Source organism: Colius striatus, chromosome 5 (genome assembly GCF_028858725.1).
Source record: "Colius striatus isolate bColStr4 chromosome 5, bColStr4.1.hap1, whole genome shotgun sequence".
Lineage (NCBI taxonomy): Eukaryota > Metazoa > Chordata > Aves > Coliiformes > Coliidae > Colius > Colius striatus.
In genome coordinates, this window is record NC_084763.1 from 16,246,707 (window position 1) to 16,260,200 (window position 13,494).

The following is a 13,494-nucleotide window of genomic DNA, read 5'->3' on the forward strand; positions in this document are numbered from 1 at the left end:
TTATCAGAGGTCCTAGAACAATTTCTTCTGTTTTCAGTAAGGATTGTAGATCTAATTCTGCGTTTTTGAAGCTTATTCTAATTGAAAGCTTCCATGGCAAAGCTGGCTTAAGAAGTCCCCATCTCACAGGAACGGCTCGTACCTTGGGTTTCGTGGGGTCCATTGCACCAGAACTCTCTATGCCTCACCAAAGCCCTTCTTTATTGTTCTGCCTTATGATTGACATATAACAGATTCCATGGATATACCATTTTTACTAACAATCAAACGCATCACAGGGTGCTTGTGCATTTTTAGGGCCATCTCTGAGCCGTAACTCCCTCTTCTGCTAAGCATGGCCCACATGCTATCATAACTTAGATCCAGCATCAAGAATTGTGTATCCTAGTTTCCTTTTGCATTGGTCTGGGCATCACAACACACAGGAGGTACACAAAAAAATCTAGCTGTGCTACAAGCATCAGTAGGCACATCACTAGCCATCCCCAAGCTCACAAAGATGGCAATGAGGCATCTCAGACTGAGCTTGACCAGAGATGATTAGGAGAAAGCTCCAAGGTCCCAATTCTCCATATGCCCTATGATTTTGTTCATGAAGCAAGTGGTGAAAATATATTGTATAATTGTGTGCTTCAACACTTGGTGAAGTTTGCTAGATTTTTTTTCTTGAAAAGCAAATTCAATGAAACATCTCTAGAATCAGGACTAGCACACACATATGCAAACACATCTCTACTACAAAATTTTCTGCTGTGAATCCCCACCAGTTGAAAAATATATCAGATCTGCCACAGCTTGCTGCTGTTCGCTGCTCCCACTCTCGTATCCTTGCAGTTCCTCCTCTGTGCCAGGGCAAATGACTTTGGGCTTACACTGCAAACTATCCATGGATAAATTATATGGGTTAAAGAAATGAACATCAATGGTTTTGGTGCAAATGCATCAAACCATGCAAATGTATCAAACCATGAACCAATACAGTAGTTCAAGTTGTGATGAGAGAAGGAAGCAACTGTGAACTGTGGAGCAGCGGCAGGAACAACTGGTTCGGTGGCCTGAATTCAGCATCCTGAATATGACTCTGAAACCAGCTTTGCTACTGAGAAAAGTGCACACGAGCTGCACTCAAATGTCTCCGATATGTCTTTGGTATTACCATTTACTGAAATTTACTGAATATATCTCACCAAAATAACATTTGCTTGGCAAGTATTATGTAGCCATTTAAAATTTAATAACACAAAAATCAAAGAAAAATATAAGAGTCATTTGTCTTTGAAGATCAAGCTTAAAACACAACGAGTGTTAAGGACAATCTCCCAGAATTGCCTGTAAGCAGTGACATACCATCTTAAACCCCTCCCCAGCAAACCAACCCTAACATTAAGAAAACCCAGCATGCAGCTTTGCAAGTTCAAGTAGCTTATCTCAGGTAGAACCCATGATTGGAAGAGCACTGATGCTACAGGACAGAAATAACTGAAACAGGAAAATGTATAGCCAATGACCAGCTTCAGAGTGAAGTGACATGTTCCCAGAGAACGGCTAATAACAAAACTATACAACCTGGTTTTGACTTCCACCTCAGAAAGCCAGAGCACGGCAATAATTTCTCAATGAAGATCAGTGAGTGATATGCTGAAAAGAGAAATTCTGAACGACAAAACCTGTGGGAGACTAAAGGATATGGGGACTGTTATCCTCAAGTAACTTGCTTTGTCAGGGATTATTGGATAAAAATGAGCACTTCTAAAGGATGCTGTTACTGGAGCAAATACAGATGAGGTCAAAAGGTCAAAATACAATGCAGCCAACATAAAGCACAAAAAAGCCCCTGCATTTAAAAAAATCCCTTTTGGTTAATGCAGGGGAGTCAAAATGAAAAAAAAAACAACCCAACATTTTAATAAGAATTATAAATTTCTACTGTTGTCAAATGGAAATGAAGCAAAATGCTGTTTACTAGAGAAGTTGATTGAAATAAAAGAAATAAGGTGGCTTTCATTGTTAAAGAATGCAGGAAACACTTGAAACCCTACACCAAATGATACCTGAATACTACTTGAAAGCCTTTTGTTTAAAGTGCAACTTGAGGGTGCAATTGTCTGTGGTATACACTCTGCCTTCATCCACATCCAAAACATAATTAACTGGGAAACACAGTAGACGAGCAGCGCAAATGTGACGTACCTGATATGTAGAGACAGGGGAAGCAGCAATGAATGGTGTGATTGATGTCTGTGGAATCATGCGGTTTGTTGGAATACTGTACGGTGAGGAATAAAATCTGCAAAGAACAAAAGTGAGATTTTTTTGAACCTTTCGACTGCCAGGCTCTGACTAACTAATTCACTGCCTCCCAGGCAAAAACAAAAAGAGTCTACACAGATAATTATGTCCATCTATTTCCAAAACCACAGTAAAGAAGATGTGATGGCACCACTGAACAGACCTCGAAAATGGAAAGGAGGAGGAGTATTTACAGAAAGCATATTTTTCTCACTTCAACTAGCACAAATATAGAACTTCATGACACAAGAAGCAATTATCTGAAATGCAAGGACAGCTGATTTTCCAGAGTGCTAGCTAGTGAAAGGAAATTTCTTACACGATATCGAAGACAATATTACTGATTTCATTTTTACATGCGGCACTGTTCTCTTTTCAAACCTTAATGCTTCAGTGCTGAGAATAACACATTCTGTATACATGCTTGAATTATTTTATTAAGGGATGGCTACAAAAACTCTAGCTGAAATTTTTATATTCACCAGAAGCAGAGCAGAAGCCCACCTTCTGGTGAAATGTATCAGGAGTTATGAGTCTAAATGCCCTAGGCAGCACTGAAAATCTCAAATTTAGTTGTTTTTAGTTCCACTGTTGCATGCTATGAACAACAGTTGCAAACATTATTTGCTTGATGGTAGTAAATGTCATATTCCTTCTCCTTCCCTGCTGTTAATGATTATTGATAAAATATCACTTGGAAAATATTACTATTAGTGGATTGTGTACGTACTTAATAAGTGTGTTCTTGTAAAGATTTTTGGATTTGCCCTTTTTCAGTTTTAACTGTAAGCCAGAAAAAGAATATTTCTTTAGGAAACAAACATTTGTGTTCTTATAGTTGTCAAAATGCTGATATTTTGGATCCTGAGAGAAAGAAACATTCCTGTGCAATGTTCTCTTGTCCAATTTAAACCCCATGCAGATCCTTCTCATATAGCGAGCATCAATCCTACAAGTAACAGAAGACTGCACATATGTCTTCTCTGTAACAGTGCAGTGGATTTCACTCCCTGTCCTTTTATGGTTTTTTTCTCCCCATGCTGAGGCAATCAACAGCAGCTATCCATGAGAGCCATGCGACAAAAAAAAAAATCATTACTGGTGTTTAAACAAGTGTTCTGCTTCCTGATGGCCCTGGCATCCTGGATTTAGTACTAATCAGTCTAGTTCAGACTGGATACATTCATTCTGGATGCAGGCTCAAATAACCCCTAAATTCATCCAACCAACAGCTTTGGAAAAACCAGGCTGCTGTCTTTGAAGGCTGGGTGGAAATGGTCGAAGTTAGGAGGGGAGAGGGAGACAGAGCAGCAATCATTTGTTCTCCCTATTCCAAACAAGATTTTAAAATGCCAAAAGCAGCAGGTGGCGTATGAGTGATTTTTGTTTAATAGAAATGTATTGCTATTTTAGGAACATTTATCTGCCCTTACAATGCTTGCACAGAGACTATTTTAAAACTGTGCCTTTGCCCACTTTTATATATATCCTATTGTGAGTAGTTAGAGACATATTTATCCCACTGCCTGTATCAAACATTAAATTCATACAACATTGTGGGGAAAGGATTTTTACAGCACTAGTTGAGTTCATCTACGGCACCAGCATGATGCATATGTTATCTAAGTCCTGGTACAGGGATCTTCTCCCAGATCAAGGTTAACCAGAAATCTCTTTGGCTATGCTGTTGCTAAGTGGATGAACTAAGAAATGCTGCATGAGGCAAATGAAAACAGTCAATGACAGACTGGCAGTATTTACCCTATGGGTAAAATGTATAATGTATAGAAATACATATAAATCTCTTAAGCTGAAGGGCAGTATAGGAACTGTTTTCTTTTGAGAAAACAACACATTTAGTTCATCCTGTTCTTCTTGCATCTATCAGCCTGGCACTTGCACTGCACTCATACTGTGTACAAACTGCTCAGACAAAGACGAGGCAAGGGAGAAGTAACTTTCCATTTGGAAGTAGTGCTGCCTCTTTGGAATAAACTCTCCAATAAATCCCAGTAAATACTACCAAATTTACAGAAAACATGTGCTAAGCCAAGACCTTGACAGATAGCTTATCATTTTAGTTTCATCCTAGAGATACAGTTATCTGAATAGTACGTAACCTTATAGTATATACACCCTGATAATGTGAAAAATACAACCCTTCCAACACCCCTGCCAATGCTATTTTTCTGTTGCAGTTTGGAATGCTCTCAAATAAGCATCAAATAAAACATACTATGAGGATACTTGGCTTTATTGTGAAAATTCATGCACTAAAGCATCAAAGAAGAGAAAAGAAGGAAGTCTGATGCAGCAGATGACAGTGAGAAAATCCAGATAATACATTTCAATTTCAGTAATAATAAATTAAGTTTAAAAATCTGAGTCACTGTGACAGGCTGTAGGTAAAACATTTTGCAATCATGAATCCCTTACACCCCCAGACAAAGGCTTGCCTTCCTGCTACAGCATCACTTGTGCCCAAAGGGATCTATAAAAAATGATGTGGATATCTCTGCCATGTGTACAGTGGTATGGTGAGGATAGGGGTGTCTTTGCTGGAAGTTCCCTCCCAAGAGTGGGATGCTCAACCTGCAACAGTGCAGGAGCCATGCACTGCCCTGGCAGGGCCTGCTCACAGAGACTCATCAACAAGCTTTCATCCATGAGACAGAGATGCATCTCTCGAAATTCCCTTTACATACAAATAGGCTAATATCCTAACATGTAATTGGCATAAGTGAAATGCTGGGGATCTAATAAAAGACAAGAGGAGCAAAAATGAAATAGTGTCCTGCTCTGGTGTAAACCCTACAGCATCCCAACAAGATCTGCAGCTGCTGACCTTGCCATATTCAATCAATCTCAGGTTTAGGTGTTTTGTTGGTTTTTTTTAATTCTCAGGGACAGATGAAACGAGGTGGAAGATGTGATATCTGGTATGGTACTTTGAGACCTGTAGCCTTTGTGGTAGTTGACCTGTGGGCTCTAAGGAGAGCCCTCCAAAAGGCTCAGTTGCATTTTCCACAAATGCAGTTTGCATCCTAATATTGGCCTGTGCAGTTTTTTGCAGGTGTAAGCCAGTGTCCCCGTTCCTTGGCTGCAGTTACAATGGTAGAAGCAAAAGCATAGAATGGCAGGTGGCAGAGGTGAGGCAAAAAGGACACTGCCCTTACATTAAAAATAGACCTTTTCAGCATGCACAGGTTCCGTAAGTACAGGGAAAACTCATCCCTAGGAGGCAAAAAAGATGTTCCTGGATGCTCCTGAAGAAGAGTTTATAAAGGACTCAAAAGGAAAAGTTTTTAAGTTAAAAAGAACCATGTTCCCATCAGGCACACGTGGGCAATGCTTTAAGAATAGTTTCCATTGCTTAACAGACAAAGCACATACTCTCCTCCTACATCAACCCTCCCTCTGCATTTGGGGACTGCATTATTTGTAGCGTCTGGTCACTATTTTCCTGCCAAAAAACTAGAAAAAAAAAATCCATATGGTTCGCATCCTATGGGGGAATGTGCAAGCTTCCACACAGAATCTGCACAAGAGTAAGATCCTATTTGCACTGCAATAAACACCATTTGCTCATGCCTCATGCCTGCGGGCAGTACTGAAAAAGTTAGATTCATAAATAGTATCCTGGGGCTCACATAATGTAAGAGTATTACTAAGCGTTATCAAGGCAGCAATTTTCTGTTGCAATAAGCCACATAGTCAGATGTTTGAGATGAAAAAGACCTATCTGAATATTGAGCCCATTGGCCAGCAAATGTGTAGTATAGTCCCCCAGATATCAGATATTAAACTGATACAGTACATCACAATCTTAGTTGAATGGCCAGGAGGACTCAAGCCTCAGGAACATTTTAAATGAGCATTCTTACAGTGCAAGTACAAGAGCTCTATTTTGTTCTTTGTATGAGTGCATTACACCACTAAAACAATATTAATACCACAAATTGAAAAATCAATAGCATATTACAACAGGCACGCTACTTCCCAAAATAAAACCTGAGTACCTTTGTAAATGCAATCCAAAAAAGACTGATTATAAAACAAAAAAGGCAGAGAGACTGGCAGGGGAAAAGAGCTTATCTACTGAAGTGTGTGGTTAACCACGTCTTCAGTAACTCATACTGCAATGCTATGGTACACTACGGGCTGGATTCTCCATTCCATTGTACAAGTTTTATCCTGATTTAACTCCACTGGATGCTCAAATAGAGTTACACGGGCATAAAAACAATATAATGAAATGGAGAATCAAGCTTTACAATGTTATAGACTCAGAAGAAAATTATCTATTCCTTTGTGGGGAAAAAAATCCTAGCTATTTTTAGTGAAAGTCTCTCTCTCTGTCTTTTATTCCTGCTATAGATTTTCAAGGCAAATACACAGTTATGCAGCAATAAAAGTAATAGTACTATACTATGAGCTATGAGAATCTACCTTTTCATCTGGACAACATACAAGAGTCCAGATTCTTCCCTAAGGTTATGTCTCAGTGCAAAACGTAATAGAATCCATGCCTCATAAGGAATTGCAGATTTTAAATATCACCCTCTGACACCTGCAAAAACATGTCTCTCTCACAGGCTTCTGTCTTCCATATAATCCTGTGTGGACTTAGCAACTTATATGCATCAAAATGCATTTATCAACCCTATAAAAGACTCTATTATAGGTCAGCAAGTGCAATAGATTTTTCTTCTTAAGTTTTACTGGTAACTCACACCTCACCTGAACCTTCACATTGCCTTGGTTATCTTTACGTTTCCCATCTTCAGCCTCAGTTCACTAAGCTTCATGCTGGTGGGCATCCAAAGGACTGACTCATGCTTATTACAGCATATCCACAGGTCCTGAGCTAGGTCAACGTCCACTTAACCTGACCATTGCATCAAAGAAGCCTGCTACAAGTAAGCTATCTTTGCTTTACAAACCATTGTGTAACATTGCTCTATGCAAACCTTAGTAGTTTGGTCCAGCTTACTGCCAAAGTATTATGCAGCATTTTACCCACAGTATGGGTGTGAGCATACCATCAACACAGTGGGTGTGTAAGCAGTAGCTTTGTGCTCACTTCCAGACTGTCCTCACTGTGAAGAACAGCGAAGCGTTTGCCTAATGGCTCTTTGGTGATGATAAAGTTAACCTGTTTTACTTCACAGTGCTTAAGAGCCCTTACCTCTCTCTCTGTGGCCACACACCTGCTATGATACCCATGTCTTGTGCCAGCGCGTAACAAATCGCAATTGCAAGCAAAGCATTGAGGTGCTCCTGGGCTCAGCCAAAATAAAACCCATGAGTTAGATTTTTATTGTACTTGCAAGTAAACAGTATTGTGTAAAATAGTTACAATTTATAACTATGTAGAGACTATTAAATGAATGTCTGGGGAGCTAAAAAGAACTGTGTAATCAAGAGGTCTTGGTGACAGCATTTTAAAGATGCAACCAAAGGATGGAACAATAGTTGTGTAACTTTTGGTGGACAGAGTTTTCCACATAGTAAGAGCTTTTCTTCATGATACTGCATACAATCAAAATCTCACCATAAGAGCATTTTGAACGAGATGGTTTTGTCCCGTTGAAATTGAAAATATTTTGACACTCTAGAATGAAGAGATATGTCAAAGCGGTAATTAATTGTCACTCTTAGAGAGATATCCAGTGCTGCAGTTTATTTCATGCTTTACAAAGAAAAGAATATTTCAGAAGCAGCAGAGCTGAAGTTCTCCATTGAGTGCTATTTCTTTCTCCAGTGATCAGTGACAGGGTATTTAAACAACTGAGTGACCAAATCATCTGAGCAGTCTGAATATCTGAGCAGTGTGGGTACTCTTTGATGTAAATAATGTCTGATTCAGACACAACTTTCATAATTTCAAAAAGGTATATTCTTGAAGTAAAATGATATTAGTATCAAAGGATCATTCAAATTACAATTTCCAAAACATTTACCCAATTGACATGCAGGAACTAGTTTTAAGTAAAAGCCAGTTGTTCATATGAAACACTATTGGATTATGAACTAGTGATGGTTTTATTTATAGCCTATCATGTATGACTAGATGATAAGCGTGATGATACAGAAGAAGACTTGTTTGAGAGGTCAGAACAGGGAAACAGAACCAGAGGAGTCTGAAAACACAACTCTGCAAAACCCCTTTTTTATTTCCCCTGAGTTGCTCTAGTTTGGCCATCTTGCCCACGACATGGGAATATAACAAGTCTTACAAAGCTACTGTTTGTAAAGGGTAATTATACAAAATATATTAACTAATACAATTAAAAAAACCCACCAAAACTACTTGGAATGTTACTTTTTTTTCGTAAATACCCTAACAAACATGTAGCAAATCAACCCATTCTCATCTACCTCAATACATTCTCCCCTTCAGATGGAGAATGCAGCTGAGAGGGTGTATAGGATTTGATAATCATATCAAACATCTCTCTGATGAAAGAATGACTGACAAAGAGTTCAGGGCTGAACTTCCTGTTTCCCTTCAGATTGTTGTTAATCTATCTGAAAGAAGAGCTAGGCTTCAAGTCTCTTGTTTTTCTAGCTCATGAAACAACTGGAAGTGTAATCATGCACGGAAATAACATGATACAACTTCTCTGCTAAATTTGAAAAAAAAAGTTACAATTCTTTGTGTGGGTAAATGGTAGTTGAGAATTGAAGAAGAGCATGACTCAGAATTTTAACCCTAAATTCCATCTGCTTACACACTAATTTAAAGCTTTCTTCCTATTTGGTATTTCTATTCAGACAATGCCATGGAAGCCAGCCAGCCTGTAGAGACAACCCCAGATGAAGTAACAGCTCTATTTTCCAAAATATACTGGAATCGTTAATGATTATTTTAACAAAAGCAAATTCAGTAAGGGGAAATTTTACTGGTTTCCACTTCATGACAGAGAGAGATTAAAAAAAGCATTTACTTGCATTTGCCAAATAGAGATGGAAACTATTAGGAAAAACAACTTCCCATTCAAATGGATATAACAAACATGAGGGCATAAAAACAAAAGAGAAGCTAAAAGAAGAACCTGACAATATAGGATTACATGTTTCATAAAAAATATGACTGAGTGAATTTGCTTCTGAATAAGTTTCACCACAGAAAGAGAAAACAGAAGATGGCATTCACAATAATTTTTTAAAAGGCATAAGAAAACATGCAGACTTACCCATTCTGTATAGCAGCTGTTGGATCGTAAGTCAAAGCCATGCCAGCCTGCACAGTTAGGGAAGAAAAACAGATTTTTACTATAACTGCAGAAAAAAAAGGGGAAAAAAAGACATTTAACATATTCTAATCCAATATGAATAGAAACTGAATGCAACTTAGACGGAAATTTAAATTCTTCAGGGAAGCTCAGATGGCCCAAAGCAGCACGGACAGATTGGCTGCCTCCTCTGCCTGAGACATCCTTGAGAAACAGATCTGTTCAGTATGTTGGTTGTCATCTCTCCAGAACATTTAGGGCAAATGTTGGTTTTGTTGTACCAGTATCAGTTAATAACTTCACTTAGATCAATACATTTATACCCAATTGCTCACAGTAACAAGACAGGGCCAAATCCTGCTGTTGCAGTTGGTAAATATTCTAAAGTCAGGTTTAAGAGACCTTCTCAGGAAGAAGGCTTACCTTTCCTGCAAAGGCCACACCTTGCATGACCTGAGCCTACCATTGCCCAGGCTGTCACTTGTACTTATATTTAAGTCATTACTGGGAGACAAGAAACAAAAAGTGGGCTGAGAAGCAGAAAAGACCAACAACAACAAAAAAGTGATTGAGCTTTTAAATAAGGCTTTTAAAATACTTCAGAGGTTTGGATAGCAAAAGAATTTGTTAGTGGGATGCACAGAGCCTTTCAACTTTCACCACCAAGCAGATGGTGTCCTGTGCAAAAGGATTTGGCAGTGTCAAAACAGTGTCCAGTTAACAACCTTCACCACCGCCACCATTAGCAGACACATCCACAGGCACTGCAGGAAAGGCAGGGAGGCAGCAGGGCTGGAGATCAAATTTCCCACTCCACCTTATGCTCTAGGATAGCAGTTGGGTTTGTGTAAGAAGGACCAACTTTTCCTTCAGCATTTAATTTAAAAGGCAGGACTGACAATCTCTTCTCTGCATTTGCTTTGACTTTTTGTCTTCCTTATTTTTTTTCCCCTCCCTTTTTGAAATACTTGCCAATGTAAGACATTACTAGGAGATGGGAAGACATTTCCCTTCGTGAAGGGCTAGAAGCAGAGAGGAGAGGACCTCCATTACTCAAGGTGCTGCTCTCCTTTTTGGAGCAGCTGGAAAATGGCTTACACACCATCCCACTCTAAGGCACGGTATTTCTTTTTGCTCGTTATACAGACCATATGCTTGTTGCCTGAGACAGGAGACAGCAGTATTTGCTTCAAGGACAAGTGCTTTACCAACCATGTGCCTGGTCTGCATTCCTGATGGAAGCTTTCAATGCCCCTGGACCCATCTACCAAAGTACTTCTGAATAATGACATCTGCCTCCTTCCAGATGGCTGCTTAGACAGGTCAGGAAAGCATTTGAGCTTGGCCAGCTCCCATGCAGGCAGGTGAGCAGCCAGGGTAAATGCTCTGGTGATGAGCAGGCAGAGAGTGGGCAGCACTCCTGGAAAAGCCAGGTTAGCCCAGCAGCTGCACACTAGTCTAAGATGAGATGGTCCAAGTTTCCAGAGGCCAAAATAATTTCTGATCTGAAAAGGTAGGCTTCATGCTACCTCATGTAGCCAAAACAAATGCTCACATCATTATTAAATGTGTATATTTTTCCCATTATTCTTTTAATCAGATGCGAGGGCAAATGCTTTACTTATTGAAAATGCCATTATTTTAATAAAATATCTACTGTCTCCCAAGCAAAGGGGAATTCAGGAGATTTAGGACAAGAAAGCATGACTATTTTAAAAAATGCTTTTTTTTCATATAAAGAAGATTTTCAATGGCTATTTTTGCAAGTTTAAAATGCCAATGAAGTCAAATTTAAGGTGACCACAAACACAGGTAATTTTGATGCAAAAAATAAATAAAATCATAAGGTATGATCTACTTGTTTTTACATTCTTACACCTCAGCTATTATATTGGTTGAGAAAGTTGCATTAATTACTAGTGGAGTTGTATACAGTTCATTCCAAAAGAGAGTCAATAAAACTTTAATATCATAAACTTTTTTTTTTTGTCTGCAATATATTTCCTTCCTTATTTTCCTTCCTATTTTCAACACTTGTAAAATTTGTTATTGCACTCTTTTAATACTCCTGCTAAAGACAACTTAAATAGTATGCACAAGCCCTAGAGGGACAGAAAAATTAGTTCTAACAATTTTTTTAAAACCTTAAAAATAACTTCAGATAGTCTCTATAAATAAAGGCGTTGACATTTTAACATCTCATCAGACATCTACTCAAGACTAAGAAAAAAAATCCAACCTATAATTCCCTGTGAGAGATCCAAGCTGTCTAAATAAAGGAGTTTCTAGATTTAACAGTCCTTCAAGTTGCCTCAATCAGAGCTCACTATACCCCACAGTTTACATTAGTGTGACCTGGGGATAAAGTGGCAACAAGGGAAAGAAGGCTAGGAGGGAAGGCAAAAATGAACAATTGCTTTTATTTTGGTTTCTGTGACATAAATAAGAATGAGGGTGCAGAAAGGATAAATTGCAGCAGCTCTTTCACTGGAGGCCTATCAACACTCAGTGCCCTTGTGAGACCTGCAAACACATGTTTATGCTGCTTTCAGCTATTTATCTCACGGTTATTTGAGTATATGGTCACGTACGGACCCTCAGCTTACCCTCCAACACCATCACAAGTCTTCTTGAGGTCTTCAAGACCCACCTGGACATGTTCCTGTACGACTTGATCTAGGTGAACCTGCTTCTGCACGGGGATTGGACTAGATGATCTCTAAAAGTCCCTTCCAACCCCTACCATTCTATGATCCTATGATCACAGTCCAGATCTGTATCTAGGTAAACGCAAACTGCACACACCATATATTGGCATCACATCCCTTACGTATTATTGGTACTAGGAATAAGGGATGCTGTTGTGGGGCTGGCAAGCACAAAATGGGAAAGGATCATCTTCTTATCTGTGCTCCATATCCATGCTGCATGGTGACAGATTACCAGAGTCTCCTTGAGTACTCCAGCAGTGAGCACTGTAAATACTGCTATCTCATTTGCCGGTAGGTGAAAATTTCACATCAGACAAATAGGACACAGCATGTGGCACGGAACACCATCTACAGTTTTCCCAGTAATATTGTTAATACCCCCCAGTGCTGGATAGCCTTAAACAGCTGCTATTTCAAATAGCTGCTAACAGAGGACTATTTACTACTTTCTTATCAAGTTGTGTAATTCCTCCCTACAAAATTATGCTGGATGGAAGCCCAGGAGAGGCAACAGTTAGCCCAGACCAGTGAAAGATTTATAGTGTGAAGCATCCTCATTCATCAGAAATAAAAACTGATGAGCAATAATAACTTACTGGAAAATTGTCTGCACTTTACTCCATAGCACACAAACAGCAATTCCAAAAATACCAAATAGAGAGTATCAGGGTTGGCCTCAGACTTCCACATGATAGAAGTCCAGCTTATTTTGTCAAAAGCAGACCTGAATATAGCTGTCACTGTGCTCAATACAGTATTAACTATACTGAGTCATTGGCTGATGCTCCTAGAGCAGTCCTCTTTTGTGATGAAGAGCATTTTCTTCCTGGTCTTTTCATCCACTGTTTTGCTCATGTTTCACTGGAAGGACTAGGTCTTATTCCTTCTGTTACTGACACTCCCTGATGAAATGTCACCTGGGCAAGTGGCACTGGTGATGGAATGTCACTTTAGGAAAATATTTGTCAGATAAATCTTCTATGAAGAAACAAGTGAACCACAGAATTTTTATGCCACTTAGCCAGATAATGGACATACACTCAGCTACTGAATGAAAAAACCTACACTTCAACATTTCAACATGCAATCCCTAAAAGTAAGCAAAAAAAAAAAACCAACCAGGATATTTACCATTAGTCCCACAGGTAAAATTAAAGATCACTCTCAATGATTACTCAATTAGTCTATTCAGAATGTCACGTGACACAGAAATAAAGCCAGCTTATTTAAAATACTGATTTTTAAAAAAGACTATT

The 13,494-nt window shown here is 39.0% G+C and overlaps 1 protein-coding gene across 4 annotated transcripts in view; it reads right to left on the reverse strand.

The window, feature by feature from the left end:
- RBMS3 (RNA binding motif single stranded interacting protein 3) overlaps positions 1 to 13,494 on the reverse strand; it is a 449,717-nt gene that overhangs the window by 64,106 nt on the left and 372,117 nt on the right. For all 4 annotated transcript variants that reach the window (XR_009818745.1, XM_061996425.1, XM_061996424.1 and 1 more), the window contains exons 8-9: positions 9,489 to 9,535; positions 2,191 to 2,287 (exon numbers count right to left, since the gene is read on the reverse strand). Coding sequence is in view for 3 of the 4 variants with exons in the window: in XM_061996425.1 (XP_061852409.1) it covers positions 2,191 to 2,287; positions 9,489 to 9,535 (144 nt within the window). In the remaining variant the exon portion in view is untranslated. The remainder of the gene's footprint in view (positions 1 to 2,190; positions 2,288 to 9,488; positions 9,536 to 13,494) is intronic.